Source organism: Rhinoderma darwinii, chromosome 2 (assembly GCF_050947455.1).
Source record: "Rhinoderma darwinii isolate aRhiDar2 chromosome 2, aRhiDar2.hap1, whole genome shotgun sequence".
Lineage (NCBI taxonomy): Eukaryota > Metazoa > Chordata > Amphibia > Anura > Rhinodermatidae > Rhinoderma > Rhinoderma darwinii.
The window spans coordinates 107,868,906-107,886,568 of record NC_134688.1 but is presented as its reverse complement, the minus strand read 5'-3'; the positions used below and the strand labels follow the sequence as shown (position 1 = coordinate 107,886,568).

The 17,663-nt window shown below is 44.2% G+C and overlaps 2 protein-coding genes across 5 annotated transcripts in view; both read right to left on the bottom strand.

Annotated features, from left to right (window-relative positions):
• The window catches only part of PRIM1 (DNA primase subunit 1), a 34,209-nt gene extending 24,814 nt beyond the window's left edge, over positions 1–9,395 (bottom strand). Inside the window, exons 1-5 of the mRNA XM_075852025.1 lie at positions 9,198–9,395; positions 6,494–6,651; positions 4,944–5,050; positions 1,014–1,087; positions 550–686 (exon numbers count right to left, since the gene is read on the bottom strand). Coding sequence (XP_075708140.1) covers positions 550–686; positions 1,014–1,087; positions 4,944–5,050; positions 6,494–6,651; positions 9,198–9,306 — 585 coding nt within the window. The 5' untranslated portion in view covers positions 9,307–9,395. The remainder of the gene's footprint in view (positions 1–549; positions 687–1,013; positions 1,088–4,943; positions 5,051–6,493; positions 6,652–9,197) is intronic.
• The window catches only part of NACA (nascent polypeptide associated complex subunit alpha), a 495,234-nt gene that overhangs the window by 135,707 nt on the left and 341,864 nt on the right, over positions 1–17,663 (bottom strand). The gene's annotated exons all lie outside the window — the stretch shown is intronic.

The window sequence follows — 17,663 nt, the reverse complement described above, 5'->3', positions numbered from 1 at the left end:
TCTGATCGCTATTCTAATACACTGCACTACATGCGTAGTGCAGTGTATTAGAACTGTCAGCTACTCACTGACAGCAAGCATAGTGGGTCCTGACGTTGTCAGGACCCACTAGGCTTCCGTCTATGGCATAGCCGGACGCCATTGTTTGGTGTCCGGTTGCCATAGTCACCATCGCCGGCCGCTATCGCGTAGCAGGCCGGCGATGGCAGCTTAACCCCTAAAAAGCCGCGATCTCTATAGAACGCGGCTTTTAAGGGGTTAATCAGCGGGGACACAGCGATCAGTCCCCGCTGTAGGAGCTGTGACAGCTGCTGAACAAGACAGCAGCGTCACAGCTCCTGTATGTGTCGGGAGGACGGCCGAAACGGCCGTTACTCCCGAGACGTACTATTACGGCATGGAGCGCGAACGATACAGCTGCCATGACGTAATAGTACGTCAAGGAGCGGGAAGGGGTTAAAGGAAATGTAGCAGAAAGTATCTACACCTCACAATTCTAAAGATATATATGGCATATTTATTTCTAAACGCCTTTAACTATTACTGTACCTTCACTACAGTTAAATATTCTGCCACTGCAGATCTTTCCGCTTGAGAGAGTTTTCTGGCCGATTCATCGCACACCCAGCAGTGAACGCCTCTCCTGCCGGAGTAAACCCATAACCGGTGTTGAAAGCCAAAGTCCTCTGAGAAAGAAATTTTGGATACAATGTCTTTAGTTGCAGAGGGTGGTTTTATGTTAGTAAGGGATCACTTCCTAAAACTATTTAGGAAGAATAATGGAAAATGACATAATAAGCCAACAAGGGAGCTGCTGATCGATCCAGGCCGTGACGCAATGAGGAAAAAAAATAAAAAGAAGATCAACAGATAGCGGTACCAGTGAAGCTCCTGTCAATTAAATATTAGCATCAGACATCTTCTCCGTACTGTACATTTATTCAGCAGGGAAAAATCCCAAGTACACGCATATATATATATATATATATGTATAACAGAACCAGGATGCCTACCATAGAGAGCTCGATCCAGGATTCGAATGGCAATGGTCATCAATGTCCAGCATTTATTGCATATATCTGCAGAACTGAAACACCACACGTTGTTTAGACAGACATGTTAAAATGTAGAACAGACGTCAACAACTCAAATTGTTCTTTAACCCCTTAGTGTCTAAGCCTGTTTTGGCCTTCAGGACCAGCCCCATTTTTGCAAATCTGACATGTGTCACTTTATGTGGTAATAACTCCAGAATGCTTTTACCTATCCAAGCGATTCTGGGATTGTTTTCTTGTGACATGTTGTACTTTATGATACTGAAAAAATTTTGTCATTAAATTCAATATTTATTTGTAAGAAACGCCAAGATTTAGAGAAAATTAGCAAAAATTAGCATTTTTCTAAATTTTAATGTATTTACTTGTAAAACAGATAGTAATACCACACAAAATACATACTAGTTTATATTTCCCATATGTCTACTTTATGTTTGCGTCATTTTTTGAACATTCTTTTATTTTTCTAGGACGTTACAACGCTTAGAACTTTAGCAGCAATTTCTCATATTTTCAAGAAAATTTCAAAAGGCTATTTTTTCAGGGACCAGTTCAGTTCTGAAATGGCTTTGAGGGCCTTATATATTAGAAAGTCCCCATAAATCACCCCATTTTGAAAACTGCACACATCAAAGTATTCAAAACAGCATTCACAAAGTATTTTAGCCCTTTAGGCGTTTCACAGGAATTAAAGCAAAGTAGAGGTGAAATTTACAAATTTCATTTTTTTTCTTCAAAAATTCATTTGTAATAAATTTTTTCTGTACCACAGAAGGTTTTACCCAAGAAATGCAACTCAAGATTTATTGCCCAGATTCTGCAGTTTTTAGAAATAACCCACATGTGGCCCTAGCGCGGTCATGGACTGAAGCACCGGCCTCAGAAGCAAAGGAGCACCTAGTGGATTTTGGGCCTCTATTTTATTAGAATATATTTTAGGTACCATGTCAGGTGTGAGGAGGCCTTGTGCTGCCAAAACAGTGGAAACACCCCAAAAGTGACCCTATTTTGGAAACTATACCCCTCAAGGAATTTATCTATGGGTATAGTTAGCATTTTGAACCCACAGTTTTTTTGCTAAATTTATTTGAATTAGTATGTGAAGGTGAAAATCTACTTTTTTTGTGAAAAAATTAGGAAATTTTAAATTTTTACAAGGAATAAAGTAGAAAAAACACATGTATATAGGTTTTTTATGTTTTGCAGCGTTTGAGCAATAAAATAACTTATTTAGAAAATAAATGTATTTTCTGTGTCACCATATTCTGAGAGCCGTAACTTTTTTATTTTTCAGTCAAAAAAGCTGTGTAAGGGCTTGTTTTTTGCGGGACGGGTTGTAGTTTGTATGGGTACTATTTTGGCGTACATGCGACTTTTTGATCACTTTTTATTACATATTTTGTGAGGGGTGGTGACCAAAAAATAGTGATTCTGGCATTGTTTTTCGTTTTTTTTTTTTGCGTGGTTCACTGCGCGGGAAAAATAATATTATAGTTTTATAGTTGGAGTCGTTACGAACGCGGTGATACCAAATATGTGTACTTTTTTTTTACGTGTTCATTTTTTTTCCTATAATGAAAGACTTATTATAGGAAAAAAAGCAGTTCTTGTTTATGTCACTTATAACTTTTATTTTTACACTTTTTTTAAAACATTTTTATTCTTTTTTTTACTTTTTTCACTTGTCCCACTAGGGGACACTTAGACTTGCAGCTCTGATCGCTGCTGGAATACATTACACTACACACGTAGTGTAATGCATTTCAACTGTCATTGTGACGTGACAGTCACACTGACAGGAAGCCTACGACGACCACCCTCGGGGTGGTCCTCATAGGCTTCTGTACATGGCAACCCGGAAGCCATTGTCTGGCGTCCGGTTGCCATGGGTACCATCGCCAGCCCCCGTGATTTCACATGGGGGCTGCCGATCGGCGCTAAAGACCTTAATTGTGGCGTTCAAAATCGAGCACCGCAATTAAGGGGTTAACTGCAGATATCAGCGGCGACAGGCCGCTGATCGGCAACGGGGAGAGCAGGGCTGACACCCTGCACAGTTAACCGCCGCTGCGGTGTAGCGCCGCGCGGCGGTTAACTGTCAAAGCACTGCCGTAACTGTACGTCAAGGTGCGCGAACTTACTGCTCACCATGACGTACAGTTACGTCATGGTGCGTTAAGGGGTTAAAAGATAAATTTACCTCTAAACACCATTTTACATACAAAATAAATCGAAATAAAGAGTTAAAGAGGCTCTGTCACCAGATTTTGCAACCCCTATCTGCTATTGCAGCAGATAGGCGCTGCAATGTAGATTACAGTTACGTTTTTATTTTTTAAAAACGAGCATTTTTGGCCAAGTTATGACCATTTTCATATTTATGCAAATGAGGCTTGCAAAAGTACAACTGGGCGTGTTTACAGTAAAAGTACAACTGGGCGTGTATTATGTGCGTACATCGGGGCGTGTTTACTACTTTTACTAGCTGGGCGTTGTGTATAGAAGTATCATCCACTTCTCTTCAGAACGCCCAGCTTCTGGCAGTGCAGACACAGCCGTGTTCTCGAGAGATCACGCTGTGTCGTCACTCACAGGTCCTGCATCGTGTCAGATGAGCGAGGACACATCGGCACCAGAGACTACAGATGATTCTGCAGCAGCATCGGCGTTTGCAGGTAAGTCGATGTAGCTACTTACCTGCAAATGCTGATGCTGCTGCAGAATCAACTGTAGCCTCTGGTGCCGACACGATGCAGGACCTGTGAGTGATGTCACAGCGTGATCTGCAAGAAGCTGGGCGTTCTGAAGAGAAGTGGATGATACTTCTCATCAGAACGCACAGCTAGTAAAAGTAAACACGCCCCGATGTACGCACATAATACACGCCCAGTTGTACTTTTACTTTTCAACACGCCCAGTTGTACTTTTGCAAGCCTCATTTGCATAAATACAAAAATGGTCATAACTTGGCCAAAAATGCTCGTTTTTTAAAAATAAAAACGTTACTGTAATCTACATTGCAGCGCCTATCTGCTGCAATAGCAGATAGGGGTTGCAAAACCTGGTGACAGAGCCTCTTTAAGTGACTTAGTAAATACATGCATTACTTGTTCTGATCCCGAGTTCTAGCCTGTATTATAGTTCAGCAATGAATTCATGGTTTTCAAGCTTCAGAGCTGAAATCTTAAAGCATTGGGGCATAGTTACCAAGACTGGCATTTCATACGTTAGTCTTAGACTGAAGCCCGCAGGAGTAAGATGCGACTAATGTATTAAGAGGCGCACACCTCTTGATAAATTTGTTACATCTTGTAGTGTCTGCGCGCCAGAAAGGAAAATCTATAAACTGGCATAGATTTCTGCTATAATCGACGCCAATTTCTGGTGTAAATCAGAGAAATTCGTTGGCCATGGTTCTCTCTGCACCTCCTGTTTGAAACGTGCTGTGAGTGGCGTAAAATAGAAAAAGTAAAAAACTTTTGCTAATATAGCGACATCTTTACGGCACAAAACTGGTGTTGATAGTTTGGTAAGTCCCCCTCCCCATTATCTTTACACCATGCGCTGTAAAATAATTTGAGATAAGACCAAGGTCTTGTTCACATCTGCATTGGGTATTTCCGTTGCTCTGCTCAGTCATAGGAGCAGAGCAACTAAAATACCAGACACACCGGTTCCGTTGCACCACGGACATCACCCACTGACTTTAATGGTTTCCGTGGTTGTACAGGATACAATAGCAATGGAGGCCCCTAACGGAGCATAAGATGTTAATGAGATCTGTTCTGTAATACAGGCTGCAATTCCGGATCAGTGCAAAATAAGTATAGATAGGTCTTTAAAAGATTTTTATATAACATATCTATAAATCCTTAAAACCATTTTTACCTGCAGCACCTCCGAACATCGTCATAATCTGTCATATCAATATCAAATACCAGTTCCTTTTCTTGAGCTTGAAAGGTTCCTGATTTCACAGAATTGTGCAAGCTGGGCTAAAGAAAGGATTTACAACAAAGATGTTTTATTTATAGTCTTCCTGGCTGATAATAGTAAAGAAATAGCACATAAACCTCCGCTGTGTGATGAATCCCCCAATGTCTGCCAAATGAGGTTTCACTGTCTGTGTAATGCTCTGCTTACTTTGTGTTTGGAGTTTACGCTCGGCGCATATACCACAGTAATATTGTAACACTGAACGTAAAGCCATGCATGATGTATGCCACTTTACATTGGCATACATCACGCATAGTGCCCCCATTTTAAAAACAAACCGTGTGGTATACATTTTTTTTGCAGTGGCCAACTGTAGAGGAAAGCGCAGCCATCTAAGATTTCTTATACAGTTAAACAACAGGAATACCGACATATACCTGTCTGACGGATGCCAAAAGAACACTTCGCATTCGTGGGGTCTATAGGTCCCTGTGGATACTACTGGGAGCTTTCCTGGTGCATACACCAAATGTACGCTTCAAACGCAGTGTGAACAAAGCCTAAGGGTCCTATTACATGGCCCGACATGGGCCGTGTAATCATGTCGGCAGCACATCTCCCCGATTACACAGGGAGATGTGCTGCCGACAACGATTATTTTTAATCGTGCATAAAAGAGCAAATCAGCCGATGAATGAGTGTTTGCTGATTCATCGGCTGATCGTTGCCCTTAAACAGGGCAATGTTGGGCAACAAGCGTTCATATGAACGCTCGTTTGCCTAATCATTGGCCAGGGAAATAGGGCCTTAAAGAGGCTCTGTCACCACATTATAAGTGCCCTGTCTCCTACATAATCTGATCTGCGCTGTAATGTAGATAAGTGGTTTTTATTTTGAAAAACGATCATTTTTTAGCAAGTTATGAGCAATTTTAGATTTATGCTAATTAGTTTCTTAATAAACAGCTGGGCGTATTTTTACTTTTGACCAAGTGGGCGTTGTAAAGAGAAGCGTATGAGGCCGACCAATCAGTGACCAGAAGTGTATGATGCGGATTGGTCACTGATTGGTCAGCGTCATACACTTCTCTTTACAACACGCCCAGTTGTCTATTAAGAAACTAATTAGCATAAATATAAAACTGCTCATGACTTGCTCAAAAATTTGTTTTTCCAAAATAAAAAGCACTGTTATCTACATTACAGCGCCGATCAGATTATATAGGAGATGGGACACTTGTAATCTGGTGACAGAGCCTCTATAAGTATGAAGAAGATTGCAGGGAAGCAAAAGTGACTGAAATGCTCTATTTACTGGTACTTGAAGATCTAACTATTTAAGAACATAATATATTTCATATAGTATTGTACATGTATTTTCCCATTGGGCATCAGCGGTTTATAGGCTATATTCTGGGCCTGTCGTTTATATGGACCATGTGTCTTTTGCACCGGTCTCTACATTGAAACTTGTGTAAGTGTTGGAAAAAATATAACAATGACCTTGTGTGAATACACTGCGCCGATGTCTATCTTGTAGGGATTCATCTTCTGCATCTCCTTTTCAAGCTCATTTATGTTGTTAAAGGACTGATATCGCACGTATATGTCATCTTTCAAGGTGAAACTGAACTCCCTGTTTGGAAAGTAATTCTTTATAACTGTAAAACAAGCAAGAACAGTTTTATTATGTACACAAACACAATACATTTACGAGAAGACATTGTTATACCATTATAAAGTGATTATTAATCCTACATGCAGAACATTAACAACCCCCAGCATCCAATCAAGTATATAAAGAGGTTTGTGTGATCAGCTTCTAACAGGGAGATCTGACATGAGGACGACTTCAGTTTAGACTTACAAGGTAGAGATTTGGTACCAGAGATGCAAATAATCAACTACTTATGTCTGACATGAAGGAGCGCACACCGCACCAAAGCGGAGGTCATGCAGCTCAAGCAGTAAGAGTTTATGGGAAATGCTTTTTATTGAGTCACCGAGATGTCAAGATCAACATACGACACATGAACGAGAAGCACACGTTACATTCTACTGAAACCAAACGACAGAATATACAATTCCTTTCATTCAGAATCAATGGGACTGCACAGGTGATAGATTATGAGATATTCTGGATTATCAGATGACTAAAAAAACATTCATAAAGCTAATTTGTAAGGTTAAAAAATCTTTAGGAAAATAGCCAGAAATACAATTTGCTGGATTATCGGGTACCGGATTAAAGGATTGTCACTGTAAAAGGAATAAACTCAAACTGCAGCTCCCGTGGACCCCTACCTTCAGCTCTGCTTTGTGTTGACACTTGTGCTAGGAGCTAGGGGTACCGTCAGGCACTAGTGTTTTTGATATTAACCCCTTAGTGACCAGCCTATTTTAAACTTTAATGACCAAGCCATTTTTTACGTTTTTCCATCGTCTCATTCCAAGATCTATAATTTTTTTATTTTTGCGTCGACATAGCTGTATAAGGTCTTGTTTTTTGCGGGACAAGTTGTATTTTTTTTTAATAGCACCATTTTGGGGTATATATAAATAATTTATTGATTAACTTTTATTAACTTTTTTTTTTGTGGGGGGGGGGGAATAGAAAAAATACTGAAATTTCACCCAAATCTATGGCGTTTACCGTGTGGTATAAATAACACAATAACTTTATTCAGCGGGTTGTTACGATTGTGGCGATACAAAAGCTGTATAAATTGTATGTTTTACTACTTTTACACAGTAAAAAAACTTTTTCCAAAATTATTTGTTTTTGTGTCTCCATATTTGAAGAGCCATAACGGTTTTATTGTTCCGCCGATGCAGCTGTATGAGGGCTTTTTATGCGGGACGACTTGTAGTTTTTATTGGTTCCATTTTGGAGTAGATGCGACTTTTTGATCGCTTTTTATCACATTTTTTTAAGGCAGGATTCACAGAAAACAATTTTTTCATTATTTTTTATTTTATCTTTCATGGAAAGGGCAGGGAGACGTGATACTTAGCGCTATGACTCTGTCCAATCAGCCATGGACAGTTTTACAACAGCTTGTGCTGTGTGATCTCTCTCGTGAGATCAGTCTTGTCAACACTGTCTGACGAATGGGAAAGAGAAGAAGGAGCGCGTTCACGCGCACAGCTCAGACACCGCCGCTACGGAACAGGAGAAGAAAAATTCATTCTACTTCTCTTCTGTTCCGTGGTGGCAGCAGCGTCTGAGCTGTGCGTGCGCGCCCACACTCTCCTCCGCTCTCCAGTTCCTGACAGACAGTTATGACGAGCGAGAGATCAAACCGCAGAAGCTGCTCTGACACGGTCCATGGCTGATTGGCAAGTGTCATAGCGCTAAGTATCACGTCCCCCTGCCCTTTCCATGGAAAAAAAACGCCCCACTGACAGTTCAGGGGGTAATTTACATATCAGGCACCAAATATAACGGCACCGATATCTCAAAACCAGAGGCGGCCAGACAAGTAGTTTTAATTGCACCGGGGTCTGCTCAGCAGCGCCCATAACATGGTGCACTCAGCTGCACAGGTCTGGGGTAGCGAAAGGTTCTCTTTAAGAATAGCGCAGTGTAATGCGTATAGGTGCAATCCAGACAAACGCCTCACGTCTGCCACCCGGGATGAAAGGTCAAGCATGTTGGATTTAAACATTCCCAATCCTTTGCTCTCACAAATGAATGTTGCCATATAGGCGCCTGGTGATCCAAGCGTATATCGGGGAGTCAGGAGGGAGAGTTGCCTAGCGACTGTTTCCCATCTCAAACAATTATGTCATATTCATAGGATGTCAGATACAATTATTAATAGACAAGTGAAGAGAGAAACAGATCCTCTTTAACTCAGGATTCGTTTGTAGTCTGGCCATGGAGACACATAGGTCTGCATAGGCGCTGTAAACCGTGGTCATTTTTATTAAAAACAAGACTATTTGCAATTACCTTATATTACATTTCAGAGGCATTGGAGCAATAAAAATAAATTTGTTCAAAATGTGAGCATACCCTTTAAGCTGGCCATAGGCACAGAGGAGATGGAAACCTTAGTAAGCACAGATAAAGGGCTAAGATCACCCATATTAGATGATAGGTAGGGGGATTGTAATAGGAATATCAACACATGATGTAGTGAATCTAAGGAATTGGGAAGAACAATGAAACATCGCTTATCATATAATATAATGGAGCTCTCACCACCCCCGTAGTTGAGCCATCTGTAGTACTGGTAGAAGGGGAAGAGCCTCCTGTAGTAGAGCGGCAGCAGGTCCGGCAGACTGGCCGGGTCATACACTGACATGTCCATGCTGCAACACAAAAAAAAGAGCCCAGATCTTCCGACTCTGACAGCAGCAACACAAACTACGCGGGAAACGTTATGCCACGCCCATTACTTTAACCATTATTCTTGCTACTTCCTTTGTCAACCAAGAGCATCACGGGAGATGTAGTTTTTGTGCTCAATGAAACCGGCACTTAGCGTCATTTACCTTATCAACACAGGAAACGAGCTTGTGTGAAGTACGATTGTCTACGTTGCTCGACAGTGCATATTGTTGACCAGATGATGGCGCTAAATAGTGTGGCATGATACGTTGCCATCTATGGAAGCAGAGTCCACAAGATGGCGGTGTATTTCTACCGTGCTATTACCACAATGTATTATTTAGGCGTGTGTACAGCGGTGAAGCACTATTTTTTTTGTATTTATAGCTGTATTGAAAGTCTCACTATTTAAACCCCTTCATTCTAACACCCGTTTATAACATCACAGCCACGCATCCAAACAGCTGGGTTGTAAATATAAAGTCTGGGGAAATCTATGAAAAATAAGGGATAGGACTTAAAATAATTGTGACGTTCACAGACTAAGGCCGGATTCACACGAGCGTGTGCGCAAAAGGTACTTAACAGCTCCGTGTGTCAGCAGCATATGATCCGTGGCTGCGTGCTTTTCGCGCAGCCGCCATCATTATGACACTGTATGTTTGTAAACAGAAAAGCACGTGGTGCTTTTCTGTTTTCATTCATACGTTTTACTGCTGTTGCGCGCACGGAAGTGCTTCCGCGTGCTGCGCGTGATTTTCACACACCCATTGACTTCAATGGGTTCGTGATGCGCGAAAAACGCACAAATATAGGACATGTCGTGAGTTTTACACAGAGGACATACGCTGCGTGAAAATCACGGACTGTCTGAACGGCCCCATTGACTAACATAGGTCTGTGCGAGGCACCTGAAAATCACGAGCGTTGCACGGACGTATTACACGTTCGTCTAAATATGCCCTAAAGGTGTGGATGTAAGATAAGGTTCTGTTCACACTGCATTGGGCCATGCGTTTCTCATAGACGTTTGAACAGTGTCACTAATCGTACGCCCCACACAGAAGCAGCTGTATATACCCTGTCTGCCATTAACACCTATTGTTAAACAGTATGCCGCGCACTATACATACCTCCCAACTTTTGAATTCGGAAAAGAGGGACATTTTAAGCCACACCCCCTAACCACGCCCAATATCGCGCCTCAACACATCAAATCACGGCCAGATCCTTCTGCAAATAACACGCGCACATTATCACTGCGGATCTCTAGACTGTCTGGATATCACAGATATTATGGATCCGGTTATGTCGTCTTTGTGTTACTTTTCCCATCTTGGGTATAACATTTGCTCATCACGGCGGCAGCAGCGGCAGGACAAACCAAAAGGCTGAGAACAATGAAAATCAAGAGGGAGACCCTGTGGTTGATGACTTTTCAATTAACAGGTAGCAGAGTTACATGATGGGGATTTTTTTTTTCCAGTTGTGTAACTCTGCTACCGGTCATGGGAAAAAATCATCCACCGGAGGGAAAAATGTTTCCCCATGGCGGAGAACCACAAAGAAACACCTGGGAATCAGACATGGTGGGGAAACATTTTTCCCTGTGGTGGATGACTTTTCAGTTGACAGGTAGCAGAGTTACATGAAGGGGAATTATTTTTCATTGATGTCTAGTTTCTATTGTAGCGCAGGAAAGACAGAAGTCGCTGGAGGTGAGAAGTTTTTTTTATTCTTCATATTGATAACTTTATTTTTTTTGTTTTGCTGGACTGTTTGGACGACGTCGTAGATTCGTTGGATTATTGCGATCTACGTTTTTTTGTTTAAATAAAATGGTGAAAGAGGGTTGTGTGGGGGTGTTCTTATTTCCATAAAAAATATTTCTTATGTCTCTGTGTTTTTTTTAATACTTTATTATGGCCTTGGTAATAACCATTGTCTGACCGCATCTATTACTAAGGTGGGGCTTAATGTTAGCCGGTAAAAAGGCTGCAACTAACCCCCCATTATCACCCCGGTACCCAGCACCACCAGTGGTGCTGGGAAGAGCCGGGTGCGATCCAGTACCCGACTGTCTGTAGTGACGTGCGGGCACTGGGGTGGCCGCAGGCTGTTATTATTAGGCTGGGAGAGGCCAGAAACAGTGACCCTTCCCACCCTGGTAAGGCCGGGCTGCTGCTGTGTTGCATCTGGCTAGTTATGAAAATGGGGGGGGGGGGGGGGGACAGGACGGGACACAATGTTGTTTTTTTTTTGTTTTTTTTTAAAGCAACGTGATTTCCCCCCCATTTTTCATAACCAGCCAGATCCAACATACTGGCAGCAGCCTAGCATTACCAGGGTGGTAGGAGCCACGGTTTTTGGCCCTTTCTAGCCTCATAATACCAGCCTGCGGCCGCCCCAGTGCCTGCCCATCACTACAGATGGTCAGGTACTGGATCATACCCGCTCCTAACAGCAACCCTGGTGGCGCTAGGTACAGGGGTAATAATGGGGGTTAGTTGCAGCCTTTTTACTGGCTAAACCTAAGCCTCACCTTAGTAATGGACGCGGTCAGACATCTGTCATTACCAAGGCGCTATTAAAGTATTAAAAAAAACATAGAGACATAAGAAAATTATTTTTTAGTGAACTAAGAACTCCCCCACACAATCCTCGCTAAGCATTATATTTAAAAAAAACACAACGTAGATCATCACAGTAGTCCAACAAATCTGTGACGTAGTCCAAACAGTCCAGTGGAACCTGCAAAAAAATAAAATAAAGTTAGCAATATTTACAAGGGGGGGGGGGGCTGTGTGTAGATAGTGCCAGACACAGCCCCCCTATAGAACCCTCCACACACAGCCCCTGTAGATCGCTCCACACACAGCCCCCCCTGTAGATCGCTCCACACACAGCCCCCGCTGTAGATAGTGTCACACACTGCCCCCTGTAGACACAGCCCCCTGTAGATAGCGCCGGACACAGCCCCCCTATAGAACCCTCCACACACAGCCCCTGTAGATCGCTCCACACACAGCCCCCCCTGTTGATAGTGTCACACACTGCCCCCTGTAGACACAGCCCCCTGTAGATAGCGCCAGACACAGCCCCCCTATAGAACCCTTCACACACAGCCCCTGTAGATCGCTCCACACACAGCCCCCCTGTTGATAGTGTCACACACTGCCCCCTGTAGACACAGCCCCCTGTAGATAGCGCCACACACAGCCCTTGTAGATAGTGTCACACAGCCCTGTAGATAGTCACACACAGCCCCCTATAGATAGTGTCACACACAGCCCCCCTGTAGATAGTGTCACACACAGCCCCCTGTAGATAATGTCCCACACAGCCCCCTGTAGATAGTGCCACACACAGCCCCATTTAGACACAGCCCCCTGTTGATAGCGCCACACACAGGCCCCTGTAGATAAGGCCACGCACAGCCCCCCTGTAGATATTACCACACAGCCCCCCTGTAGATAGTGTCAGACACAGTCCCCCTATAGATAGTGTCACACACAGCCCCTGTAGATAGTGTCACACACAGCCCCCTGTAGATAGTGTCACACACAGCCCCCCTGTAGATATTACCACACACTGCTCTCTGTAGATAGCACCACGCACAGCCCCCCTGTAGATAGGGCCACGCACAGCCCCTCTGTAGATATTACCACACAGCCCCCTATTGTACATAGCGCCACGCACAGCGCCCCTCTTGTACATAGTGCCACACAACCCCCTCCCCTTTGTACAAAGCGAGACACAACCCCCCTTGTACATAGTGCCACACAACCCCCCTTGTACATAGTGCCACACAACCCCCTTCCCTCTTATACATAGTGCCACACAACCCCCCTCCTCCCCTTGTACATAGTGCCACACAACCCCCTCCCCCTTGTACATAGTGCCACACAACTCCCCTCCCCCCTTGTACATAGTGCCACACAATCCCCCTCCCCACTTGTACAAAGTGCCACATAACCCCCTCCCCCTTGTACATAGTGCCACACAACCCCCCTCCCCCTTATACTTTGTGCCACACAACTCCCCTCCCCTTGTACATAGTGCCACACAACCCCCCTCCCCCTTATACTTTGGGCCACACAACCCCCTTTCCCCTTATACTTTGAGCCACACAACTCCCCTCCCCCTTGTACATAGTGCCACACAACATGCATAGTGCCACACACATAATGCCTCCCCCTTATACTTTGTGCCACAATGCTGCCAGAACGGAGAGTAGTAGAGGTACCCTACTGCTTCCACTCTCCGCTCTGCATTCACGTCACTCACCGTTAGGAGAAGGCAGGAGGTCTGGCAGCAGCGTTCTGACTGGTGTCGATGCCGGCCTGGGAGTGGACCAGTCCAGTCACCTGACCGATGAAGTCAGATGACAGGTCAGGTGACTGGACTGGTCCACTCTCAGGCCGGCATCGATACCAGTCAGAACGCTGCTGCAAGACTCCCTGCCTCCTGACGCTGATCGCTAATCGCTGCTGCAGTCGCCCAGCATGCAGGGCACCTGTTAGAAGCGATCAGCTGTTTTGATACAGCTGCAGCGCCCAGCGGGACATTTTTCAGACCGCCCGGGACGGCGGGACAGCGGTGAGAAACCGGGACTGTCCTGCCGGATCCGGGACGGTTGGGAGCTATGCACTATATGTTTTTGTTTTTTTGTGGTATGCAGTTGTATTGAAAAGCATACTCGACTATACAATTGATGGCATCTCAAAAGAGCTCTATGGTCTCGTAAGACGTATATATCAAAGGTATAGCCTAAATGCTTAGTTGCCAACAGTCCCGAATTTGCTGGGACTGTCCCGATCTTACAGAGACAATCCTGGCAAATTCCTGCCCCGCACTTGTCCCGGAAAAACTGCTCCCTTATATCCAATTGTATCTGTGTCGTCAGGACCAGGGGCGTAGCTAAAGGCTCATGGGCCCCGATGCAAAAGTTCTTATTGGGCCCGCTCCCGCAAACTTCTCATGGCCGACGGTCCGCAGCTTTCAGCTGCATCGCTGGGTCTCCTAAGTGACCCAACAATGCAGCACTAGCAGCCAGGGGCGTCACTAAGGACTTAAAATGTCAGGGGAAATAGCCCCAATACATATGTGTCCGCCCAAAAAAAAAATGTGTGTATAGGAGACAGCATAGCATATCTATAGCACTACGACCCTATAAACTATGGATAGGATTAGATACATTGGCTCAGCAGACAGTATCACACATGATTGGATTAGATACAGGACTGAGCTCGCTGACATTGCGGCTCCAGCGCTGGACCCAGGAAAGGTAAGAATAATAATTTTGCTTCTTTATGTGTTACTGATTATTTTTGTGTGCTTGTGTTTTTTTACAGGTTCGGTTGTTGGACTTCGGATACGAGGACTTCAATGACGGCGTTTTTTTATTCTCAATAAAATGGTAAATGAGGGTTGTGTTTTTTTATTTCAATAAAATATTTTTTCTATGTGCTTGTATATTTTTAAACTTTATTATCACCACCTTAGTAATGGCCGCTTGCTGATTGACAACCTCCATTACTAAGGTGGGGCTTAATGTTAGCAGGTGCAGAGGCGAACACTAACCCCCATTATTATCCCGGTACCCACCGCCACCAGGGGTACTGGGAAGAGCCGGGTACGAACCAGTACCCGTCCATCTGTAGTGACGGTCAGGCATCGGGGCGGCCGCAGGCTGGTAGTATTAGGCTGGGGAAGGCCAAAAACATTAGTAACACATGTGTTCGGCTTAGATACAGGGCCCATGTGTGATACTGTCTGTGGGACCCTGTATCTAAGCCTAACACAAGGTAGGCTTAGATACAGGGTCCAGCAGACAGTAATCTTATACAGTATAAGATTACTGTGTGCTGGGGCCCTGTATCTAAACCTACAGTGTGGTAGGCTTATATACAGGGCCCATCAGACAGGATCACACATGGGCCATGTATCTAAGCCTACCATGTGATTGGCTTAGATACAGGGCCCAGCAGACAGGATCACACAATCTGTGATCCTGTCTAATGGGCCCTCTAAGCCTGCTACATCATATGCTTAAAGGGGTTGTGCAGTCCCTAAACATTGATGGCCTATCCTCAGGATAGGCCATCAATAGCTGATGTGTCGGGGTCCGTCTCCCGGGACCTGCCAATCAGCTGTTTTGAAGGGGCCGCAGCACTCGTACGAGAGCTGATTCCCTTCATTTCACTAGTCGCTCACACTGTGAATCGCCAACACCGATTCACAGTGTGACCGGAATGAAGGGGAAGCAGCTCTCGTACGAGTGCTGCGGCCCCTTCCAAACCCCGCCAGTCGGACCCCGCCAGTCAGGGATACTAATCTTACCTTCCTCTTCAGCCGCGGCGGAAGTTCTGTCCTCTCGATGTTGTGCGCGGCGCATAGTGCTGTGACGTCATGCACAGCGCTTGACGTCAGGACCTCCGCTGCGATCCGGAACCAGGAAGGTAAGTACAGTCTGTTACTATAGTAACAGGGGCCCGTGGTCCGAGTTACTATAGTAACTTTTTATTGATGTGGTGCGGGGGGCTGTGGGCCCCCTGGCTTCGGGGCCCGGTCGCAATTGCGACCGCTGCGACCCCTATAGCTACGCCAGTGCTCAGGACGCAGATACAATTAAATACTATGGCGGAGCAGGGAGCTAGCTCCCTGCTCTCCCATTCACTAGGCTACAGGCTACATTAGGGGTTGATGCCAGACAGTGTTGATTGTGACATGGGTAAGACGTTTTGCTTTATCTCAGCTGTTTCTTCCATGCATGTACCTTTTTATGGCTATATATGTGTGAGTGGACTGGTGCTCTTTTCAAACTCCTGCATCTGGCTGTGATCAATATCACCGCTTGGTGTGATCTTCACCCATTATATTGGGTGCAGGACTTTGTGCACTACAGTTACACTCACATTTATTTATTTATTTATTTATTCATTTATTCATTTATTTATGAATTAGGAATTGTCCATTCCTTTCCCTTGTCACTTTGTTATTTAATGCATTATAACTCTAACATTGCTTATATCACTGTCTGGCATCCCTTTCATACTGTGGCCATCATCTTTAACTTTTAAGTGTTTTTGTTATCTGTTCTAATAAAACTTGTCATTTTTAATCAAACCTTGGTGTGTCGGACTCCGTTTCTAGGTCTATAATACAGGCTACATTAAGCCTGCACCATATAAGATGCTGTGACAGGATCCCTGCGCATACTGGCGCAATCACGTCACTGGATCGCACCAGCCACGCAAGGATCCCGTCTCAGTGCCTCATAGGCTGCAGGACTCGGGAGCTCCATTCTTCAAGGGAACGGGGCTAGGTGAGTATATGTTTTTTTATTTGTTTGGGGGGGGGCACCCGGGCACTATCTACATGGGGGAGTGTGGCACTATCTACAAAGGGGGAAGTGTGTGTGGCACTATCTACAAGGGGGGAGTGTGGCACTATCTAAAAAGGGTGTGTGGCGCTATCAACAGGGGTGTGTGGCGCTATCTACAGGGGGTGTGTGGCACTATCTACATCAGATGTGTGTGACACTTTCTACAGAGGGGGTGTTTAGCACTATCTACTGGAGGTGTGTGGCACTATATACAGGGTGTGTGTGGCACTATCTACAGCGGGCTGTGTGGTGCTATCTACAGGGGGTGGTGTATTTGACTATTTACAGGGGGCTGTGGCGCTATTTGCAGGGTGTGTGACACTATTTACAGGTGGTGTGTGTGGCACTGTCTAAAGGGGGCTGTTTGAGGCAAGATCTACAAGGGGTATGAGGAGCGTAGTGAAAATAACAGTTTGAAAAGTATGAGCTTGGAAACCATCCTTTAAAAATACTGCATTCGCCTATGGTTGGGAAACAGTTGCTTAGGCAGACTAGAGCGACGAGTCTTTAACCCCTTCGGGACAAAGCCATTTTTTGATTTTAATTTTTCACTCCCCGCATTCCAAAAGCCATAACTTTTTTATTTTTCCGTGAATAGAGTGGTGTGAGTGCTTATTTTTTGCGAGAGGAGTCGTAGTTTTTATTGGTACCATGTATAGTTTCATATGATGTACTGGGAAACTGAAAAAAAATTATTTGCGGACTGAAGTTGGAAAAAAACTGTGATTCCTTTTACGGCTTTCACCGTGCGGTAAAAATGACAACTTATCTTTATTCTGTGGCTCAATACGATTATGGTAATACCAAATTGACATATTGATACATGGAACTTTTGAATCACTTTTTATAAAAAAAAAATTTTTAAAAGTTCATTGACCAAAAAACAGCAATTTTGGCATTTTACTTTTTTTTTTTACAGCGTTCACCGTGCGCATTAAATAACGCTATAT